Raw genomic sequence first — 24514 nt, forward strand, 5'->3', positions numbered from 1 at the left:
TTTTTTTTTTTGGTTTTTCGAGACAGGGTTTCTCTGTATTGTTTTGGAGGCTGTCCTGGAACTCACTCTGTAGACCAGGCTGGCCTCGAACTCACAGAGATCCGCCTGCCTCTGCCTCCTGAGTGCTGGGATTAAAGGCGTGCACCACCAACGCCCGGCTTCTTCCCCCATTTTTGACAGTCAGTTGTTGCAGATATGTTTATTTAAATAAACCTCTCCTTCCTCCTACATGCAGTGCTCTTTACCACATCCTCAGTTTCCTGTTCTTGGATTTTCTACTACTTTTTAGTTAAAGTGGCTTTGTATTTTAAAAGTTGTTCTAAACTGGGGGTAGTGGCATAGGCCTTTAATCCCAGCAGAAGCAGGTAGATCTCTGTGAGTTCAAGGCCAGCCTTGTTTATATAGTGAATTTCCCCTGACAGCCAGAACTACATAATGAGGCTCTGTCAAAAAAAGAAACAAAAAAATTATTTGAATATAGCATTTGCTTACAAACTATTTGCCAATAGCTTCTTTTATGCCACCATTTTTCCCTGGAGATTCTTTGACATCTATTCTTTATAGGAAACATCTCTCTCAAGACAGGGGCCAAGGGGCTACTGATTTGATCAGGCATTTTCTTTAATTACTGTTGTGTCATCTTTAACGGTGACTTTTAATTTTCAGCAAGGTTGGAAAGTGGTCACCAAGTGCACTGCTGAAGATGGCTAGGTTGTTCTAGTGGTTGCTGCAAGTGCCAGGCCAAGGGGGCTGCTGGGCGGGAGAGAATCCATTTGTCTCTAAACTACAAGGTGTGACATGCTCAGCTCCAATTCTTTCATCTCTCAGCAACCCTTGCAGACTCTGCCTTCTGGGACTAAATCTCATAGCCATCCTTAGCAATGTTTTTGGTGCTGCCCTTAGTATACCTCACTTTGGAAACATGTGGCCACTTCTCTTTGCCGCTGAAGCTGAGAAAACATCACCTGTTAGTTTATTCAAGGCTGCCTAAGTGACTTTTCTTCAGTGTCATCCCTGAAAAGCTGATGTTTAATTGGGTCTGCATCTCTGCAGGAGTCTCCCACCCTACTCAAGTCAAGGTCAGAGTCTTCACATTGACTGCAAAACTCCATATGATTTAGTTCTTGTCACCTCTCTGATCTGTTACTCTTCTGCCTGCTATTCCGTCATTCAACAAACATTTATAGAGTGCCTACTGTGTGCCAAGGCCCCATTGAGACACTTGAACTACTTTAGTAGATAAAAGAATCAATCATCATTATCTTCCTCAAACATGCATTCTGTATAGGAAAGCCAAGGAATATACAATAGACAAATAGTAGTCTTGGAAGCTGGGGACTACTACCTCTGACTGCCTGGAATTCGAAGACTTCTCATATACTAGACTTTCAGTGTTGAAACTGGGACCATCTTAGGAAAACTGGGATGGGTCAGTCATCCTAGAAAGGTGTACATGTCACAGAGAGAGAAAGGAGAGAAGAGGAGGAGGCTCTGCAGACTATATGCAAATGTGTGTATGTGCTTGTGTGTGAATGTATGTGCTTGTGTGTGAATGTGTGTGTGTGTGTGAGAGAGAAAAGGTAAAGGTACAGACAGCATTTTAGACTGATTTAGAGAAGGCTCATGTCCTGGATTGGTGTGTAAACTTGTTTGGCGTGTGCCTCAGATTATTACAACTTTTATGGTAGCTGCTGCCTCTGCTTGAACTGCTGTTGCTCCATGTGTTTGATGTCTGGTTTATCTTCTAGTCTCTAGAAATATCCCTGCTGTAATTGGGGGTGGTTTGAGTATGACGTGCAGTGACTGTGTTGGAATTTAATACTCATTGTGAGGTATTAAGTCATTAGACACCTATGTATGTGTTTAAAAGTGATGATGCTGGGAGGTGGTTAGGATTAGACGGTGGTTAGGATGTAGTGATAGCTGTTCTTGGTTGTCAACTTGACTACATCTGGAATGAACTAAAAACCATGTGACTGGGAACACCTGTGAGGGACTTTTTTCCCTTAATTAAATCACTTTAGGTGGTAAGACCCACTTTTTTATGTACATATATATTTTTTATTTTTAAATTTAAATTAGAAACAAGGTTACTTCACATGTCAATTCCAGGTCCCTCTCCATTTCCCTTCCCTCCTTCCATGCCCTGCCACCAACCCCCCCAATATCCCCTCATTTCTCCAGGGAGGGAGAGGCCCTCCATGGGAGTGTCCATAGTCTGTCATTTCATCCAGGGCAGGGCCTAGACCCTCCCCCAAGAGTTCAGGGTGAGAGTGCATCTCTCATTGTTGGATGGGAGCCCAAAGTCCATTTGTATACCCAGGATAAATACTGATCTACTACCCAAGGTTCAATAGATTACCTAGGCCTCCTCACTGACACCCACATTGGGGGGGACCCACTTTTAATCTGTATCTTTTGAAGTGGGAAACCTACCTTTAATCTGGCCACACCTTCTGCTGGCAGCCTTTCTAAAGGGCGTGAACGAAGGAAGCTTGCTCTCTTTCTAAAGGGCGTGAACGAAGGAAGCTTGCTCTCTTTCTAAAGGGCGTGAATGAAGGAAGCTTGCTCTCTTTCTAAAGGGCGTGAATGAAGGAAGCTTGCTCTCTTTGCCTGCTTGCTTTCTCTCTTGCTAGCAATTCCATTCCATCACTAGCATTGGAGCCTACTTCTTCAGGATTCTAGGGTGTACTGAGAACCCGCTGAGACACACAGCCAGAAAAATTGTATTCTTGGAGCTTCTGTTGGTAGACAGACATTGCTGGACTAGCTAGACTACAGCCTATAAGCCATTCTAATATCTTTGTGTGTGTGTGTGTGTGTGTGTGTGTGTGTGTGTGTGTGTGTGTGTGTGTGTGTAGATTTGTTCTATCAGTTCCATTCCTCTAAAGCAGTGATTCTCTACCTGTGGGTTGTGGCCCTTTTTTGGGGGAGGGGGTTGAACTATCCTTTCAAGGGGTCAAATATCAGATATCTTGTATATCAGATATTCACATTATGCTTTGGAACAGTAACAAAATTACAGTTATGAAACAGCAATGAAAATAATTTTATGGTTGGGGGTCACCACAGTATGAGGAACTGTATTAAAGGATCAGAGCATTGGGAAGGTTGAGAACCACTGATCTAGAGAACCCTAGATAACACAGGTGTATCACATGACTGCATCCTGATGCCTTTATTAGAGGGAGAGAAATCAAAATGTAAGCCCTCTTGAGATGCCTGTCTCTGTCACATCACTTGTCATTTCTCTACTTCTTTTTTGCTTTTAGTTCAGAGCTCTCCTATTGTCTTCATTTATGTAGCTAAAAGTTCATCCATTTTGTTAATAGAAACAACTGTTGGTTTTATTTTTTTTCTGTTGTTTTCCTGGTTTCTATTTCTGATTGAGTCTTCTGTTGTCTTTGGTTTAGTTTGTACTCTTTCTAGCTCCTTGAGTTGTTGAGTTTTTTTTTTTTGAATGCTGGTGTTTCTTCTTATATACTTCCCTCTTAACAATTTACTGCTTTTGTCACAGCCTATAATTTGAGTGCATGCATCTTTGTTTTCATCTGCTTTCAGATTGGTTTTCCAGTTCTCTTATGATTCACTTCCTTAACTCATAGCTAAGCCATTGGGCCACCCTAGCTGTCCAGTAGAGGAATGGATCAGGGTGATATGCTGTATGCCCACAGTGACAGTATTCTCAGTCACAAGGAGAATGAACTCATGCCATTTACAGGAAAATGGATGCAACTGGGGACAATCATATTAAGCAAATTAAGCCAGACTCAGAAAGACAAAAGCCATTAAGTTCCATCTCATTTTTGGATCCTAGATCTTAAATGGTAGAATAAAACCACATATTTGTATATTAATGAAAGCAGAAAAGGAAGTATCTAGTAACAGGGGTGCTAACTGAAGGCAGGAGGGTGGAAAAGGGAGGATGGGGGAAGAGGGTTGGGGTGGGATATAGTCATTACATAATACCTTTAAGAAAATAAAAATAAACTGAAAATGATGTAAACTTACTTTAAAAATCAAGGTACTTAATTGTCACATATCTTTAGAGTCCCTTGTCTTTTGCACTGATTTCTGGACTCATCCTATTGTACTTAGAGAGGAAATTCCATGCGATTTTAACCTTCAATTTGTTAGACCTTGCTTTACGACCTAGCATAGAGGACACTTCACATGTGCTTGAGGGGAGGGCACATGTTTTGCAGATGTTGGGTGGCAGGTTCTGATGTGCCTGGTGGAAGCTCTTGGGTTTGGCATTCAAGGGGGACACTGAGGCAGATTGTCCTTTTGGGGGACACTGAGGCAGATTATCATTTAGGGTAAGAGCTTATTAGTAGAGTTATTAATACAGTAGACAGGTAGATGGTAGTACATGGGCTCTGAACAGAGTTCTGGCCCCTGAGGCAGTAGGGCTTCCTTCTTTTTTAAATTTAATTTTATTTATTTAAATTAGAAACTAGCTTACTTCACATATCAATCCCAGCTCCCTCTACCTCCCCTCCTCCCCCACCCCCAACAGCCCCAGCCCCCTCCCCAACCCCCATTCCACTCTCCAGGGAGGGTGAGGCCCTCCATGGAGGATCTTCAAAGTCTGTCATATCATCCAGGCCAGGGCCTAGGCCCTCCCCCATGTGTCCAGGCTGAAAGAACTTCCCTCCATGTGGAATGGGTTCCCATAGTCCATTTGGATGCCAGGGATAAATACTGATCTAGTACCTGAGGCCTCAAAGATTGCTGAGGCCTCCTCACTGACACCCAAGTTCAGGTGATCTGGTTCAGTCCTATGCTGGCCTCTCAGCCATCAGTCTGGGGTTCATGCATTCCCTCTTGTTCAGGTCAACTGTTTCTGTGGGTATCACCAGCCTGGTCTTGACCCCTTTGCTCATCACTCCTCCCTGTCTACAATTGGGTCCCAGGAGTTCAGTTCAGTGTTTAGCTGTGGGTGTCTGCCTCTGCTTCCATCAGTCACTGCATGAAGGCTCTAGGATGGCATACAAGGTAGTCATCAATCTCATTATCGGGGAAGGGCATTTAAGGTAGCCTCTCAACTGTTGCTTAGATTGCCAGTTGGTGTCATCCTTATAGATCTCTGGGAATCCCAATAGTGCCAGATCTCTCCTCGAACCTATAATGATTTCTTCTATTATGGTATCTCTTATCCTGCTCTCCTCTACTGCTCTCCTGTATTCTTCCCCTGACTCAACCTACCTGCTCCCCCATGTCCGCCTCTCCCCTTCCCTCCCCCTCACTTTTCCCCAACTCCATCTCCCCTCCCCACATGCTCCCAGTCAATTTAGGAGATCCTGTACCATTCCCCTTCTCTGGGGTACCATGCATCCTGGGATGAAGTGTACTTGATCATGTTGGATGAATTTTATGATGTATTCTTGCATTCAATTTGCCAGTATTTTATTGAATATTTTTGCATCAATGTTCATGAGCGATATTAGTCTGTAGTTCTCTTTCTTAATTGCATCTTTGTGTGGCTAGGGTACCGAGGTAATTGCAGCCTCGAAAAAAAGAGTTTGGCAATGAACCTTCTGCATGTATTGTGTGGAACACTTTGATGAGTATTGGTATTAGCTCTTCTTTGAACTTCTGATAGAATTCTGCACTGAAGCCATCTGGGCCTGGGATTTTTTTGGTTGGGAGACTTCTGATGACTGCTTCAATTTCATTAGGGGTTATAGGTTTGTTTAAATTGCTTATCTGTTCTTGATTTAATTTTGGTAAGAGATGTCTATCCAGAAAATTGTCCATTTCCCTTAGATTCTCAAATTTTGTGGAGTGCAGGTTTTCAAAGTAGATTCTGAAGATTCTCTGGATTTCCTCAGTGTCTGTTGTTATGTCCCCCTTTTCATTTCTGATTTTGTTAATTTGCATGTTCTCTCTCTGCCTTTTGGTTAGTTTGGATAAAGGTTTGTCTATCTTGTTATTTTTCTCGAGGAACCAACTCTTTGTTTCATTGATTCTTTGTATTGTTTTCTTTGTTTCTACTTTATTGATTTTAGCCCTCAATTAGATTATTTCCTGGCGTCTACTCCTCCTGGGTGAGTTTGCTTCTTTCTGTTCTAGAGCTTTCAGGTGTGCTCTAGTGTGACTATTCTCCAGTTTCTTCATGTGTGTTATGAATTTTCTTCTTAGTACTGCTTTCAGAGTGTCCCATTGGTTTAGGTATGTTGTGTCTTCATTTTCATTGAATTCTAGGAAGTCTTAAATTTCTTTCATCTCTTTTGACTCATTTTAGTTTGAAGTCTAATTTGTTAGACATTAGGATAGCTACACCAGGTTGTTTTTTGGGTCCATTTGGTTGGAAAAATCTTATCCCATCTCTTTACTCTGAGGTAATGTCTGTCTTTGAAGTTGAGGTGTGTTTCTTGTATGCAGCATAAGGATGGATTCTGTCTTCCTATGCATTCTGTTAGCCTGTGTCTTTTTATAAGCACATTAAGACTACTAATATTTAGTGAGATTAAGTACCATTGAGTGTTAATTCGTGTTTGTTTTTGATTTGTTTTTGGTGGTGTTATTGTTTGTGGACTTACCCCACTATTTCTTGTGGCTTTAGGTAGAGTTAGATTATCTATTGTCCATGTTTTTGTGAGCATAGTTACATTCCTTAGGTTGAAGTTTTCCTTCCAGTACTTTCTGTAGGACTGGGTTAGTGGATATGTATTGTTTATATCTGGTTTTCTTGTGGAATATCTTGTTTCCTCCATCTATAGTGATTGAATGCTTTGCTGGGTATAGTAGTCTGGGCTGTCATCTGTGGGCTTGTTTGCAGAATATCTATCTAGGACCTCCTGACTTTTAGAGTTTCCATGGAGAAGTCAGGTATGATCTGATAGGTTTGCCTTTATATGTTACTTGGTCTTTTTCCTTTGCTGCTCTTAATATTCTTTGTTTATTCTGTAAGTTTGGAGTTTTGATTATTATGTGGCAAGGGGAATTTTTTTGTGGTTCACTCTATTTGGTTTTCTGTAGGCTTCTTGTACTTTCATTGGCATGTCTTTCTCTAGGTTGGCAAAGTTTTCTTCTATGATTTTGTTGAATATGTTTTCTGCAACTTTGAGTTGGGTTTCTTCAACTTCTTCTATCCCTATAATTCTTAGATTTGGCCTTTCACAGTGTCCCATATTTCCTGGATATTTTGTGTTAGGGATTTGTTGGACTTAAGATTTTCTTTGGTTGATGAATCTATTTTTTCTAGTGAATCTTTAATACCTGAGATTCTCTCTTCCAACTCTTGTATTCTGTTGGTTATGCTTGCATCTGTAGTTCCAGATTGTTTACTCCCCTTTTCTAATTCTAGCATTCCTTCAGACTGTGGTTTGTGTGTGTGTGTGTGTGTGTGTGTGTGTGTGTGTGTGTGTATGTGTCTATTTCAGCTTTCAAACATTGCATTGTTTGAATTGTTTCTTGTAATTTTTGGCTTGTCTTTTCTTCCATTTCTTTAAAGAATTTTCTCATTTCCTTTTTTAGGGTCTCTATCATCTTCATAAAATTGTTTTTAAGGTTGTTCTCTTCTGGTTCATCTGTGTTGGGATGTTCAGGTCTTGCTGGTATACAGTCCCTAGACTCTGGTGGAGTTATATTGGTTTTTCAGTTGTTGAATGTGTTCTCATATTGTCGTCTTCCCATCTCTTCTTCCAGTGGGTACATGTAGGGTCTCTTCCTCTCCTGGTGGGTATGGTCCAAGGTTCTCTTCCGGTGGGTCCAAGCAGGTCCAATACACTGATGTGTCTTATGGTGGGTGCAGGCTGGTCTGAGGCACTCCCTCTCCTGGTGGGTTGGAGCTGGATTAGCACAGTGCTATCAGCAGACTCGAGTTTGCTTGGTCAGCTGGGGGTGAGTTGGCCTGTGTGCAGTCCCCAGGCCAGGAGAGCCTAGAGAGGCAAAGTGGAAGGAATTCGGTACCTTTGAGGGCTGGAGCTCACCTGTGCCCTCTGCCCAGGGCTTTCTTCTTAGAGGTCTCTGGGGAAGGTTTTATGCCAAGTGGTTGATGGATAGTCCAGGCTGTCCCTGAGTCCAGGATACAATGGGCATGGAGAATCTCTGTTTTATTTATTTGTTCATCTGATTATGATGGGTATTATAACTAGTCTAATAAAAAGAGTGCAGACCTGTTTCCCTTTTCTCTTTTGTATTAAGGAAATTGATAGGGTCTATCTTGATTTAGACTTACAGCTTTTGTGTGTACAGAGCTTGTATTCACCCCCCTACATTTCTTCTTCTATTCGTTCCGCGTGTGAAATTACAGTTTTCCACTTCATTAGTTTAACTGTGTTTTTGATATTCCTTTCCTATATCATCAGCGTCTATGGACTCTGTTGTGTTGTTTCTTCCTTTGTTCCATTGGTAGTCTGTGTGTTTGGTTGCTTATTTATTTTGAAAGGATTACCAGCATTTAGGGTAATAAAACTCTACTGGCCTCATTATTTTTAAATTTATTTAATTCTGCTCCTTCTTATTTTCTTTCCTTTGAGCTTAATTTATGCTTTTGTTATAGCTTGTGGTAGGAAGCATGAGGCTTAATGGTGGGATGCTTTTCCATAATGTGTACAGTTAAAACTACAAATTCTTTTCATTTCTTTCTTTTTTAAGATATGGGATGCTTTGCAAATTTGCATGTCATCCTTGTGTAGGGGCCATGCTTATCTTCATTCCAGTTCTGGCCTATGAGCTCCCAAAGTGAACACAGCTTTAGATTCTTACATTACATCTTTAAGAAAAAGGTTGCCACATCCCTTGCATTTTGGAGTGTGCCACTTGCTATCACTGCTACATATTTATAAAGTTCTTTTTGTTTATTTGGTGGTTTTTCTTTGTCTATAAGTAATACAGAAGTGTATTGTTTTATTAACAAACAGTTGAAGAATTTTCTAGATGCATTGTTACTGGTCTCTAAGGGTTTTTTTTTGTCCCTCCCCAGGAGAAAAGAATTTGTGCTTCTTGAAGTATTTTAAAATTTACTGAGATTGTTTTAGGTCTCAGGAGATGATCCTTGTTGGTGACTGGACTGTGGAAAGGAAAATATAAGTATCCTGTATCTGTTTCATGAATGAGTTGGTAGATGGCAACCATTGGTTGATCGTGACAGTAATAATTTTTATATCTGTATTCATTTTCATTTTCTCACAGAATTATCTGGGTGTTAACACTTCCAATGGTCATTGTGATTTTGTCTATTTTTTCCATTCGGTGTTGTCAATTTTTCATTAGAAATGTCTGCTGATTTAAGTGATTTGGACTTTGTGGAATGTCTTCCCTCTTGGAATATCCAGTTTAGTTTTCTGTGTCCTCTTTGACACCATCTGCCCGTTATACTTTTTAATTTTTTTCTGGTTCCTTTCATAGTGGAAGCTTCCCCCCCAAGTGTGTGACCCTTCATATTTAAAGAAAAGGCACAGGAAGGTAGACCGAAGTGTGCCTGCATGGGTGGGGTTTCCTTGTAGCCTATCGAGAGGCTAGTGCTAACCAGCTGTGTCAGCACTTGCAGCAGAATATGTTCTTTTGGTTCATGGTTGAAATTCTTTACTCTTCATGAGAACCTGGTGTTCACTAAGGGGTCAGGCCCCTTAGGCAGGGAGAACTTTTACAAAGCTCCATTGTCCAGCATAACATTCGCCCAGAATTTGCCATTGAACCTTACAAGCCTAATTTGAATTGTTCCCTGGACCTGTTTTCTCTCAGTGGCCACCACAGCTAGGCTGGCTGAGTTAACCTCTGATCCTGATTCCAATTGGTTCTTACCATTGTAGAAAAATCTTTTTACTCTCACCATTCACCTGCAAATCATTATGCCAAAACTCCCCAGTCTTTCCAGATTTTTGTTTTGGAAGTTAACTTGTTTTTTTTTTTTTTTCACTCCTTTTAGGCAAGTGTTTCTCAACCTGTGGGTCATGATCCCTTTGGGAATTGATGACTCTTTCACATGGGCCACCTAAGACCATTGAAAAACACAGATGTTTACATTCTGATTCATAACAGTAGCAAAATTACAATTATGAAGAAGCAATGAAAATAATTTAAATGGTTGGGGGTCACCCCAACATGAGGAGCTGTATTAAAGGTCATAACATTAGGAGATTGAGAACCACTGTTCTAGGATAACACTGATAATCCCATCTGCCCAGTTCAGATAACCCCACACTCAGCAAGGCTACATGTCTTAACTTTCAGTGTTTTCTCTGAGTTGTTTATGCCCTTTGTATGCACATGCCATGTTGTTTAATTGCCTTTTGGCTTTGCCTGACTTTTACAAACATTTGCAATTTTGATGTAATGAATCTATCAATCTTTCCCTTTATGATTTATGCTTTCATCTCGATTAAGAGCACCTTCTCTATCCCAAAGTCATAAAAATTATTAGATGAGAATACAGGACTCAATTCTGACTTTGCTTGCAGCTATTTGATTTATATAGAACATATTTTGTTATGACTTGAGGGGGAGACATAATTACAGGTTTTTTTCTTTTTCTAGCCAGAGAGCCAGTTTCCCTAGAAATATTCAATGTATCACCAGCCATTCCCTGAGGATGCTACTACCTCTGTTGTCTTCGTCTAACCCCCCAACGTGTGGTCACTGTTGACCTCTTAGAAGGCAAGATCCCCACATGGACCAAGTACATGTCTTCAAGTCCCTACCAGAACATCTCAGCAAAGTCTTCCTGGGCCACACCTCCCCATGACTTTGCTCCCTCCAACCTGTGCAGTGACAGACAGGAAATAACCTACAAATCTGTAATCTTGTATACTTCTTTTTAAGAGATAGTTTTGTACAAGTATAGATGATATGGATGGAGGAACAAACAAACATGGGCACATTTAATGTGTACATCTGGATATACTTGAAGATATGCATACATTTCAGAAACCATGACCACAATAAAGTTAATAAACATAGCAGTGCCTCCCAAACTTGCTCATCCCCTCCTTTTGTGGTAAGAATATTTAACGTGAGACCCATTCTTTATCCAATTTTAGTGTGCAGTATGTTACTGCTGACCAGAGGCATGGTGTTGTAAAGCACATCTCTATAGTTATTTAACTAGTACAACCAAAGCTTTGTGCACATTGATGTGTTTATTGTCCATAAATTTCGTCCCATGTTTTCAACTGTAGCGGCATTTCTTCATTATGGCCATAGTACTTTCTTGTGAGGACTTGTGACATGTGTTTTTTATCCAGTGATGTTTGTCTAGGTTGCATCTTATTTTTTTTAAATCTTGGCTGTTGTGAACAATTCTACAACAAAATAGAAATGCAGACAGCTCTTCAAGGTTCCCCCTCAGCACTTCCAGATAGGCAGAGAGGAGTTGGCCTGCTGCCTCTAATGGTATTTCTTCAGAGATTTTGGAGAGACTCTACTATCTTTTATAGTGATTATACCATTTGATACTCCTATCAACAGATCAAGTTCCCAGCTGACCCACCTCCCTTGCTAATTCTTGTGCTTTTATTTTTTTTTCCCTTTTTGGCTAATTTCACAACAATTTGCCTGCTCTTAGCTTTGAGTCACATGGCTTGTGTCTCCTTCATCGTTATCCCTAGAATCTTTTGCCAATAATTGTTCTAGAAATATTTCTTAACTTTGCCCTAAGTGTGATTTCCAAAGTGCTATAGGGGCAATAGTACATGAAACAAGGGAAATTAAACTATGCTTTGAATTCTAAGCTTCACCACCCACTTACAGAGAATGTCACAACATTGACTTGCATATTTGCTTTCATTTAAGTTGACAATCTGTAAACTTCAAATATTAAAAGGCTGATATGCTTAGCTGGAACATGATTACTGAGGCTCAAATAATAGATATATAAGTATAATGTGAATCATATATAGTATAGGCTATCTTTAAAACTTATCTATGTTTACACATATGATAACAACTATATCTGGTAATGAGTTAAGTTTGACTTTTTTATATTAATCAGAATGAATTAGATTGCTTATACATGTAATGTAGTTATCTCCTCTCCCCCACCCCCAACCTTTCCCTGTAGGAAGAAAAGTCTTCTCTCAACTAAGTTGGTGACATATTTTCTGGTCTCAGGAAATTTTTGAAGTCACCTTTAAAGGAGCTTCTTAAACTATTTACTGTCTTCCTCACCCTAAATATCTTAGTGAGTGATATATTAAAATAGAGATACGAAAAAGTAATGAGAAACTAACTTAGATTACCTGGTGATTTGTACACTTCCATGTCTGTCTGTCTCACTTGCTCCAATGTTTCCAGCATCTACAACAGCACCTAGCAACAAGGACATCCAGCATGCAATAAGGGCTATGACAGTGCTGCATGATGACTGGAGGAGGCAGATTCAGACTCTGTGTGGATATGTGGTCCAAAAGAAATCTCTAGAGTTCACAGATGCCATAATCAGATGAAGCTGAATTCCATTGTCCTATGGAGGCTAGATGTCAAGTGACATTTTTAAAATGGAAAATGAGATAATATTTGAAAAGATCAAAACATTCTAGCATGCTGCCCGTCACTGAATTTTCAGCTAGAGATCCAATAAAACCACTAAGCAGAGAGCAGAAGAACTGTACTTCCCAGTCCCTGCTTTAGTCACAAATATGTCACCGTAAGATCTAGTCAAGGTGTTAGAAGTATCTACTGTAAGAATGAAATACAGGGCCGGGCGTTGGTGGCGCACGCCTTTAATCCTAGCACCCGGGAGGCAGAGGCAGGCGGATCTCTGTGAGTTCGAGGCCAGCCTGGTCTACAAAGTGAGTTCCAGGACAGCCTCCAAAGCTACAGAGAAACCCTGTCTCAAAAAAAAAAAAAACCAAAAAACAAAAAAGAATGAAATACAGTTTTTCCTATGCTATTCAGTAGTCATAAATTATAAGAAAATACTCTTATAGTAACAGACACTGGAAATAGTAAACACGGGGATGTTGATCAGCAATTCAGTAGACAAGTTCCTGGCAAGTACTTCCAGTGTGTGTTACAAAACTCAAAGCTCAGGTCTCCAGCTAAGGAGTTGGCATGAATAGGCACCAGGACCTGGCCCTTTCTGCTCAGCATGATGCTCTAGTCCGTGGGCAGACTCTAGTATGGATCTTACTACAAAGCGCATCTTGCCTGCCACCATTTTACACAAGAGACAATGTTAGAAATTGCTTGTTTTTCGTTTGACTCTTTCTCTGTCTCTCTGTCTCTGTCTCTGTCTCTGTCTCTGTCTCTGTCTCTCTCTCTCTCTGTCTCTCTCTCTCTCTCTCTGTGTGTGTGTGTGTGTGTGTCTGAGGCATGGTTTTATGGTTTTATGCAATCCAGGCTGGCCTTGAACTTGCCATATAGTCAAGGATGACCTTGAGATTCTGATTCTCTTGCCTCTGCTGAGATTTTAGGTGTGTACCACCACACTCAGTTTTATACAGTGCTGGGGATTTAGCCTAGGGCTAGGTATGCTTTCTGCCAACTAACTACATCTCCTGGCTTCTTTCTGGTTTTATTTCTTCATGGAAATTCAAATTGCATAAATGCTCCATGAATTTTCCATGTGGTATTTGGTAATAATTAACATCATGGTGTATGGTATACCTATTTATTCGATGGCACTTTATTTTGGTGAACTTATTGTACTATAAGGATTTAAGGTGGATAAATATGTATTTTTAAAGCCTAGATCTAGTAATGAAAGTTCATAGCTCAATTATAAAAGTTCACAGAGTAGAGAATATATCTGGAATGACACAGTGATATGAACACTCAAATTGGCTTACAGTCCAGGCTCACTTCTTATACTAATGAGACCTTTGAATGTCCCTGCCTTATCTGCATTATGGAGTAGGAATACATGCAAATCCTTTTTTTTCCTGGAAAGAGATAATATCATGATGGACAGTGCTGTTGTAAGTATCAGTACTCTTTTGAGGACAATTCTTCTATTCCTATGAATGGAAATGTATCACTGAACTATTCAAAACATTTCACTGTTACTCATATGAATGCTTGCTTTATTGTTGGGATGAGCTATGGATTCCTTGCTATGGATCTGATAGTTCCACTGAAGTCACTGTTCATAGAGCAGGCAGAAGTCAGGGCCTGTGGCCATTTCACGTCACAGTTCACATCTTTCTTCTCTCCTTCTTCATGCTGGTATTCACAAGGGCTTTTCCCCTCTCACACCACATCTCTTCCCTGTATTTGAATTTCTAGGATTACATATAAATAGAGCTAACTAACATTCACCTCAGCACATGGGACCATCCAAAAAATTAGCATCTTAGTACAAAAGGCTTTGAAATAAGGTCAGCCTGATAGCTGAGTAGCAGTTTGGGGATCTCACACCAACTGCAAACATTGAAGCTGTCAGACCTTGATGCATCGCTAATGTATGATAACAGTGTCTGTAGCTTAGAAAACTTTTTTCAAACCTAGGCTTGATTTTTTTGTGTGTGTGGGTTGCAAATATTTCTTCTATGACAAAGCTTTCAAGCCATAATTGAGCTCTCAAGTTCCATTACAGGATATTTTTCTTTTTCACAGAGTCAGAAAAGTCATCCCTTGAAGACACAGCAGTATGATTTGAGATAGATGCAGATGCCAGAAGCATTGAGTGGAGGATGAGTCAAGGTCCGGGCTGCTGGTGTGGGAATGCCTGGCTGGGCTGCTTACTCATGAAGTGCCTGGCTAGAGTACCGAGTCAGGAAGTGCCTGCCGAGAGGCAGTGGCTGGGTGAGGTAGCACTGTACCCTGTGCTCACCGGCCTTGTCCTTCCCATCAATTAGCACAATGGGAAAGTACGTGTAGTGTTCGATGATGTCTTCCACAGAATCAAACATCTGAAATACAGAAAGCAAAGTGAATGCTTTTGAACACATCTGGTGCCTGTAGCGCAGCTCAGCTGTTGTATGCTACCCAGGGAAGGTGAAGGATTTCATAATTTTCACATTGGAGAGAGACATGTTAGAAGGTGATATTGGTTTTGCTCCCTCAGGAGGCTATCATTACAGATGTCAGCCACCATGTCTGGCTGTTTCTTTTTTCTTTATTTCCTCTCTTTTTTTTTTTTTTGAGGATGTAGCAAGCAAGCTATTGAAGCATGAGTGCCAAGCACAAGGAGATGAGAAAGTGCTGTGGACCACAGGTGAGCCTCATGGTAGCTCTTAAGTTTCCTGTCCTCACAATTTGCCCAGACAGATCACCTACCACAGTATCCTCCCAGCTCCATCAGTCTTCCTACCCCCTGACTTGGATGGATTATTTATGATGTCACCACAAATGAAGGTCATGAGTTCAATGCCTGGGTGTCCTGACAGCCACTAGCTGTGTGACCCGAGGTCAACTTCTCACACTCAGTTTCTCTGTCTTCAAAGAGTAGTGGTGATGTTAGGACTTGCCTCTGGGGTTCTTTGTGAGCATTAGTGGAGCTTAAGCATGGGCATCATTTGGAAGAAAGCCTTCCCTATGTTTCAGCACACAGGGAGGGCCAGTAAACGAGAGACCACGGGATACACTCTAGACTGTCTTCGTAAGCCTTGGGAAGAAAAGGAGTTTTTGAACTCCACTTCCAATTTCAAACCAAGTATGGGGTTTTCTTCCCTTTTCTTTACACTCACAAAAGTGGCCAATGCAGAGAACCTTTTTGTGCAGCACTTATCCAGTGAACAGGTTCACAGACAGCTAAGGGCAAATAATCAATCTGATATCAATAGCCTCTCTAGTCTGCTCCATGGGTAGTTTCTATGAGACCACATTATTAGGAAGCAAGGCAGGTGCAATAAACCCTGTTCCTGTCCCTTCTTAGTGGCTTCAGTGCTGTACCCACAGCTGCAATGCTGCCTGAAAGGCTCGGAGAAAAGACTGTAATTAGCTCCTATTTTTATCTTAGATTCCCCCGCCCCAGGAGAACAGCAAATGTCAAATGTCCTAATATTAGATACCAAAGTCTGTTTAAATCTTTTGTGTCTGTCCTAATGCAAGCTGTAGACAGCATTTCCTTTTTTCTCCTTGTCAGGAAAGCAGAGAGAGGGGAGAGGGGGATGGAGGGAGGTAGGGAGGGAGAGAGAGAGTGTGTGTGAGAGAGAGAGACAGACAGACAGACAGAGACAGAGAAAGAGACAGACAGACACAGACAGACAGAAAAGTAAGAGAGAGGAGCTACAGGGGAGGACAAGGAAGAAGGCAGGGGAGATGAGAAAGAAACATACAGGGTTTTGTTAATCTGCCTTTTAGTCTTAAAAGCTTAAGAAACCCTGTCTCAAAAAAACCAAAGCCAAAAAAGAAAAAAGAAAAAGCTTAAGTTGTCAAGTAAACATCTACCATCACTTTTAGAAACTCACTGCTGCCTAGGTAACTGCATAGAGAGGCATGGATGAGTCTCCTAGCCCTGCGTGTCATGAAATGGTTGCTGGTCCAGTCAGTGAGTAGCCAGGCATTGTGAGATAAATATTGTACCCAATTCATCTATATTTGCGACCTAGAATCTATGCTCATTACCCTATGTGTTGAAAGTGTTAATAGCGTTTTGTTTGGTAAAACATACTCTTAAAGGGAGGAGCTCATTCCAGGTTATCCTCAGGAGGACAATGGGCTCTAGACGAAGTCATGTGTCAGTGAGATTATAATCAGAGGGAAGTATGCATTTCCCATGAGGCAGACACTGGCGAACTGTGGCCATGAGCCACGGATGCCAAGAGTGTCTCTCTGGGGGTGGGGTGGGGCCTGAATTTCAGGCTCGTTCTCTTGTTTCTAAGCCTTCCAGTTTGAGGAAACTTATGGTAGTATAGTCGGAACACTAATATAATGAGTACTCCTAAACTTGAAACCAAGCAGGGATTTCTGTCCTCCTGACCATGGGGACACATGATTTGCCCTTGGTGTTGATGAGGATGGGAACCTTCCCTGGGTCTGGCCAAGGTGCTTCTTATAGTCCTTGAGATGTGGTGTTCACCTTTGCCTGAGGTACAGGGACTCAAGGAAAGGGCTTTTCCGAGTTAGTTTAGATGAGATTGGATACTCCATAAGCACCTGCCTCTGTCTACCTGCCATGGTATTTATATCACGCCATCTCACACTCAGCTCCTGTGAGTTAGGAGCCACTGTCTCCTGTGCCATTACGAAGCCCACAAGATAGATGAAAACAAGATGAAGTGAATATTGTCCCCAGAAGCCCTCTTTCTCATCCTGTGTTTCCTGCTGAAGTGGCCGATGATGCTCTTTGTCGGAGCACAGATGGAAGAGCTGGGATGTCTTGCATTTTAGCAGAGATTTCTGAATCTGATTCTTCCAATCCTCTCAGTGGTGCAAAGATCCTCAGTAAGGCAGAGGGGGTCAGGCTGCCAAAGGCACATGGGATTATTTCACTCTGACTGCTCAGCATTTTCCAGTAAGAGTGGGAAGAATCTCTGTAGGGTGCGGTTATTCTCAAGATGCTGGGCACATAGTAAGCTCTAAGTACGTGTTGCCTGTTCTCAACCTGCAGTGCTTGGGGGCTGTCTTCAGGTGGGAGAGATTGTCTGAAAAAGCCAAGATGTTTGCCAAGGAGAGTACGTCCCAGGACTGCGGTTCACTCAGCTTTTCAGTGCTTCACTTTTACCATCTGGAAAATGAGGGCAGCACCTACCTCACAGGGTGGCTCTGAGTACCCAGTGTATCCATGGTGCCTGTGCATAGTGCATGCATGTAAGTGATAGACAGATCCATGGAAAGGAAGCTCATGGTGCAAAGAGAGAATTATAGACTAGCACAGAATGGGGTTTTAAAAAAATAGGCACCGGGATCCAGTAATTGGAACAGCTTGTCAGGGGCTTATGGTGGGGTCTATAGGTGGCCTCAGTTGACAGCGCCTTACTTCCAAGGCAGCCAGCCCATGGCTTGTGATCTGCTAAGATGCTGTTAGGATGTAACGTTACGCTGCATCCTCTCCTTCATCAGCACACCAAAGTGTGGCATGTTGGGAACAAAGCTGAGACCTTAGTACAGACTGTTTGACTCCAGTAAATGGGACTCAACAATGTGTTCTTCCTAGAGAAGCTTCAAGGACCAAGTGAGAGAGCAAATTACAAATCTCCTGGCAGAAGGAAGGCTCTGGAGTAGCCATTTCCTAGTTCTGTAAGGGGAAAGAAACCACAAAGCCTAAGCATTTAAAAAAAATCATACAATGGTCTTGTTGTAGTTGTTTTAAGATGAAGAATTCTGTGAGCTGGAAGAAGATGTTGAAGGATGCAGTGAGCTTGAGCAGGCTGGTCCATTCTCTGTAGTTTTCTGTCTGCATGGGGCTATCACCTGGTTAATGAAGGATCTCACTAATAACCCAGAAAACTGTAACAATTACTTATGCCAGAATCTGTCCTAGTCTGTCAGCTCTGTTCATTGACTTGCTAGTCCTCACACCAATAAACTGGCTGCTTGTCTCTTGAGTTTTTATATAATACCTTCTGAATGGGGCTGTGTTTGGCCATTTTTTTGTGTTAACGTATTTACCAGCTCACTTCACACATGCTGATGAAAGGCTGGAGAACTGATCTCATTGTCTATCTTAGTTGCAGTCTCATTGCCCTCATAAAACACCCCAACAAAGGCAGCTTGAGGGAGAAAGGGCTGATTCTGGCACCGGGTTAAGATTCAGTACAGGGACTCACGGCGGGGACACCCTGGCAGCAGGCATGTGAGGCGATTGGTCACATTATATCTGCTGTCAGGAAGCGGAGAACCATGAATCCCGAAACTCAGCTCTCTCTCCTTTTCACACGGTGCAGAAAAGCCCAGGGGACTTCACATCTCAATTAATAGAATCAAATTCTTGGGGGTGTGCGTGTGTCTTAGGAGATTCTAGATATGTTAATTACCCATCTTACTGTCCCCTCCCCAGTGCTGGCTACCTCACAGGCCACATGTGATTCTCAGAAAAGTACTCTGTTTTGGAGACCAGATGTAACCAGGACTCTTCGGATGCAGCCAGTTGACAGGCTTGTCAAATATGTGGCTACAGGACCTACTCTCTAAGCCCTGGTGACATTATTTCAACAACTGCTGATGAACTACCGGCATTTATGGAAGTTCTGCGTTTGAACTCTAAGTTTGCAAGGGCTGTCATAACAGTGGAAGAAACACTGTCGGTCATAACAGACTGGAAGAAACAGAAAAATATGTATTTCCCCACAATTCAGCAGGCCAGAGGTCCCAGGCATCTACATGCTGATTCTTCCTGAGCCTCTCTCCTTGGGTGGCAGATGACTGATTTGTCCCCATGTCCTTGCTTACATCATTTTTCTTTTCTGGGTTAGTTTTTCTTTTACCTTTAAAAAAAAACCATACCATTTATAACATATGTTCACTGGTATTCTAGCCCAAGGGCTAACTTATAAAATAAATAGGACATATAAAATGAGACTACAGTGTAGAAAACAATCCATGTTCTTATACTCAGCAAACTTATACTAAAATAATTTGGCTTCTTATATTTTCCAGGGTAAAGTCCATTAGAATTACACATATTAACACGGCTCCTTCTTCTGTAGGCACTTACAGTGTTTGCACCATTCAACTCTCTACTATAAGGAGGCTTTGCCACAATGACCAGAGGCCAGATCACTATCAGAATAGCTGGTGGGTGCTAGATCTCAAAAATGTTTTCTGAAAGCTATTGAATGGTCCTCAAAACTATTTCAGTTAAAAAAAACTGAGAGTGGACAGGGGCGGGAGAGATAGATCAGTGGTTGGGAGCCCTTACTGATTTTGCAGAGGACCCAAGTTCTGTTCCCAGCACTCACAGTCTCTGGGTATCTGATGCCGCCTTCTGGCCTTCTTGGGCACCTGCACTTATGTGCACATACACACAGATGCCCACACATACATACAATTAAAAACAAAATGAATATCATAAAAGACTTTAGTATAGCTGTTGGCAGGTGCCATTCACTGCATGTAAGAAATAAGGCCACTGGGTCTCAGTATTGTACCCCATTCTTATAAGCACATGTGTCCTTCACACATTCTCTACTGTTTGACGTAGCTATTTATTAAGAATAAACTGGCTGGGCGGTGGTGGCACACACCTTTAATCTTTAATCCCAGCACTTGGGAGGCAGAGGCAGGCAGATCACTGTGAGGTCAAGGCTGGGCTGGTCCGACAGCCTCCAAAACAATACAGAGAAACCCTGTCTCTTAAAACCAAAAAAAAAAAAAAAAAAGAACAAACTGAATGTCCTTTTGGTAAACATTATGGTGTATGAGTAATATTAAACTTTTTTTCTTTTTTGGTTTTTCGAGACATGGTTTCTCTGTATTGTTTTGGAGGCTGTCCTGAAACTCGCTTTGTAGACCAAGCTGGCCTTGAACTCACAGAGATCCGCCTGCCTCTGCCTCCTGAGTGCTGGGATTAAAGGCGTTATATTAAATATTTTTAACTTTCAAATGTCCACCTTGTTTTTGGATCTGGCATATTTCAGCTGGACGCTTATAATCTGATTCCCTGCAGGTAAATCTGTGGATCCACAACTCTTATTTTCTCTCAGTAGACATTAGAAAAAAGAAGCTTCCTTTATTGTACTCCAAATCTAAACTTAAGTGGGATCATTTAAAAGATACTCAAGGGCTGGAAAGATGGCTCAGTGGGTAAGAATAATTGCTACTCTTGCGGAGGCCTTGGGCTCTGTTCCCAGAACCTACATCTGATGGTTCATAACTCCAGTTCTAAGTGATTCAATGCCTTCTTCTGCTCTCTGTGGGCAACTGCATACATGTGGTACACATACATGTTCTTAGGCACACACATACACACAATCAGACAGACACGTACACACACACACACACACACACACACACACTAAAATTTAAAAGTAGTTATACTCAAGTACAATTGTTAAAGTGAGCCTACAGCTGTCATCACAGTGTATAATACACAAAATAAGTGAAAGTGGATACAGTTTGATTATATTGCTACATCAGCTAACAATTTCCATGAGTAAACCCTGTAGTGAATTTGTTTCAGAACAACTGACCACTGTTTGTAAATATAGCTAAGTACAGACATTACTGTCTCATGTCAGATCAGACATTAGTATTTCATTTTAGGCCTGTGTTTCAAGTGGTTGAGATATTCTTGTTTATATATTTTAAGGATTAAAAAAAGTGGAAACCAGGTGACTTGCAGACTTTGAGAAGGACATTTGGTGACAGTGACTTACTGTTTTTCTCTAGTGTAGTTCTGATTGAGGTCATGACAAACAGCAGTTCCAATTTGGGATCATCTGGAAAATGTTTGTTCTTCTCTGGTTCAGTATGGCTGCCATGCAGCCATTGATTAAGTTATGATTTAATCTTTCGTTCGTTCTTTCTTTCTTTCTTTCTTTCTTTCTTTCTTTCTTTCTTTCTTTCTTTCTTTCTTTCTTTCTTTCTTTCTTTCTTTCCTTCCTTCCTTCTTATTTTTTGAGACAAGGTTTCTCTGTGTAGCTTTGTTTCTTTCATTTTCCCTCCCTCCCTCCCTCCCTCCCTCCCTCCCTCCCCTTTCTTTCTTCCTTCGATAGGGTCTCATAGCCCATGCTAGCCTACAAGTCACTATGTAACTGGGCATGAACTTGGTCTTCTTGCCTCTACCTCCCAAGTGCTGGGACTACAGATGTGCAGCGCCTGTTTTGTGTAGATGGAACCCAGGGCTTCATGCATGCGAGGCAAGTACTCTACACAGCAAGTGATACCCCAGTGCTTCTCTTTGCTGATGAACCATTTTCATCTGCGCATCCAGGTCCTTGGCTTCTGTTAGGCTGCACGTCTTTCCTACTGGTGTTTCCAGACTGAACCAGATTGTTGCATTACTCCCTGCACCAGGCCTTCAGCTTCACGCTTGCTTTCCAGGTGACAAAGCTTTCTACTGTGTGCCTTCTTCCTTGCTGCCATGCTCATTGTGTAGTAGGTATTACTTCCTGGTAGATCCCTTCCCTTGTCTCAGTGCAGGAGATTCCATGGCTCATCTGCTGAATTTGGCTTAGGAGCTGAGGCCAACACCTGAACATCAGTATGAATGTTTGAGGAAAGTTCTTGCAACTTCAAGCTTGGACTGAAGCAGTACCAAGGAGTCCCAGGAGACACAGACACCCCCCTCCCTCCATTTCCAGGACAGATGAAACATGGATGGAGCACAGACCAAGAATGCTGATGAGAGCTGTAGACCATTGCTGTATCTCTGACTTCCTAGTGCTTCTTATTGGTATGTGTGTGCACATGTGTGTATGTTTGTGTGTGCCTAGGTGTCTATACATGTGTGTTACAGGAGGGCAGAGAACAATTTTGGGTGTCATTTTTCAGGTGCTGTCCACTTGATTAATTTTTGAGACAAGTTCTCACACTGGCCTGAAGTTTGCCAAGTAGGCTCATCTGGCAGCCATTGAGCCTTAGGAATCTACTGTTGCTGCCTCCCCAACCCTGTGGTTTCTCTTCTAAAAATATTTGTTTTTTTTATTTTAAAGAATCCAGTCCTGTCATTTAACTTTAAGTACCTCTATAAAGGCTTTAAAGAACTACTGTGAATTCCTTGGATTTCAGCTGTCATTTTGTAAATTTGGGAGAGGGAGACACACACTACACACTGTGACCCCCACCAGCAGATGAGGTCAAGTTCTGGAGACTTGACTTCCAGAACATAAGGAATGGCCATCACTGAATTACAGGGATACAGATCCTAAGATTTGCACTTGAGATTAAAGCCCAGAGTAGTGGAGGGATGTGCCCAAACTCACATCCTTAGTAGATGATGATGTACAACTGACTTCCTTCTTCCCCATTTCCTCCCTTATTTTTCACCAAAGAAAGGCTGGAAGTACAGCCGTTGCTTACCTCCTGTCTATTGCTTCCATCTTTTGACCATTTACTTAATTTTCTAGGACTGGACTTCTGTAACTCTGAGACAGGCAGGAATGATCACATCAAAAAGTTGTTGGGGACTGAAACAGGATGATGCACACAGAACAAACATCTCCTTTTGATCAATTTATTTGTATAGTTATTAATTGATTGTTCGTTGATTTTTTTTTCTAGTACTATAGATTAAACCTAGGGCCTCACATGTACTGGGCAAGCGCTCTACCACTGAGCCACATTCTCAACACTGTTTGTACCTTTTATTTATTTTTTTAATAAATTTTATTTAAATTAGAAACAATCTTATTTTACAAATCAATCCCAGTTCCCTCTCCCTCCCATCCTCTCATCCACTGCGCCCATGGATCCCCCCATCCCATCTGCTATCCACTCCCCAGGGAGGGCAAGGCCTTTCATGAGGGATCATTCAAGTCTGTCATATCATTTGGGGCAGGGCCTAGGCCCTCCCCATATAACTAGGCTGAGAGAGTATCCCTCCATAAAGAATGGGCTCCTGAAGTCCATTCGTGCACTAGGGATAAATACTGGTTCCACTGCCAGAGGCCCTATAGACTACCCAGGCCTCCTAGCTGACACCCATGTTCAGGAGGGCTGATTTGGTCCTATGCTGGTTACCCAGCTGTCAGACTGGGGTCCCTGAGCTCCCACTTGCTCAGGTCAGATGTTTCTGTGGGTTAGTAATGTTTCTAACATTACTAAAACTGAAATCACATATAAAACCACACATACTTATAGTGGGAGACTTAAACACCCCACTCTCACTACTGGACAGGACCACAGAAACTTAACAAAGAAACAAAGGAACTAACAGAAGTTATGACCCAGTTGGGTTTAACAAACATCTATAGAACATTCCATCCAAACACAAAAGAATATACCTCCTTCTCAGTGCCACATGGAACCTTCCCTAAAATTTACCACATTCTCCGCAACATAGCAAATCTAAATAGATACAAAAAAATTGGAATAACCCCCTGTATCTTATTGGATCACCATGCTTTAAAGTTAGAATTCAACAACAACACAAATTGCAGAAACCCTTCAAACTCATGGAAACTGAATAATGCTCAATTGCATCACTCCTGGGTCAAGGAAGAAATAAAAAAGAAATTTAAGACTTCCTAGAATTCAATGAAAATGAAGGCACAACATACCCAAGCCAATGGGACATTCTGAAAGCAGTGCTAATAGGAAAGTTCATAGCACACATGAAGAAACTGGAGAATAGCCACACTAGAGAATTAACAGCACACCAGAAAGCTCTAGAACAACAACAAAAAAAAAAGCAAACTCACACAGGAGAAGTAGACACCAGGAAATAATCAAATTGAGGGCTGAAATCAATAAAGTAGAAATAAAAAAAAGTACAAAGAATCAATGAAACAAAGAGTTGGTTCTTCGAGAAAATCAGCAAGATAGACAGACCTTTATCCAAACTAACCAAAAGGCAGAGAAAGAACATGCAAATTAACAAAATCAGGAATGAAAAGGAGGAAATAACAACAGACATGGAGGAAATCCAGAGAATCATCAGATCAATCTTTGAAAACCTGTACTCGACAAAATTGAAAAATTTAAAGGAAATGGACAATTTTTCTGGATAGATATCACTTACCAAGATTAAATCAAGAACAGACAAGCATTTGAAATAGGCCTATAACCCTTAATGAAACAGAAG

General features: G+C 41.5%; 1 protein-coding gene, 1 long non-coding RNA gene and 1 pseudogene across 4 annotated transcripts in view; 1 reads left to right on the forward strand and 2 right to left on the reverse strand.

The window, feature by feature from the left end:
* LOC110340676 overlaps nucleotides 1-24514 on the forward strand; it is a 188005-nt gene that overhangs the window by 30299 nt on the left and 133192 nt on the right. The window lies entirely within an intron of this gene.
* Nucleotides 8601-8699, reverse strand: LOC121141000 (annotated as a pseudogene).
* Nucleotides 13954-24514, reverse strand: part of Clnk (cytokine dependent hematopoietic cell linker) — a 167633-nt gene continuing 157072 nt past the window's right edge. The window contains exon 19 of the mRNA XM_040747021.1: nucleotides 13954-14798. Within this exon, the coding sequence (XP_040602955.1) occupies nucleotides 14628-14798 (171 nt within the window). The 3' untranslated portion in view covers nucleotides 13954-14627. The remainder of the gene's footprint in view (nucleotides 14799-24514) is intronic.

Source organism: Mesocricetus auratus, unplaced genomic scaffold (assembly GCF_017639785.1).
Source record: "Mesocricetus auratus isolate SY011 unplaced genomic scaffold, BCM_Maur_2.0 Super-Scaffold_100006, whole genome shotgun sequence".
Classification (NCBI taxonomy): Eukaryota; Metazoa; Chordata; class Mammalia; order Rodentia; family Cricetidae; genus Mesocricetus; species Mesocricetus auratus.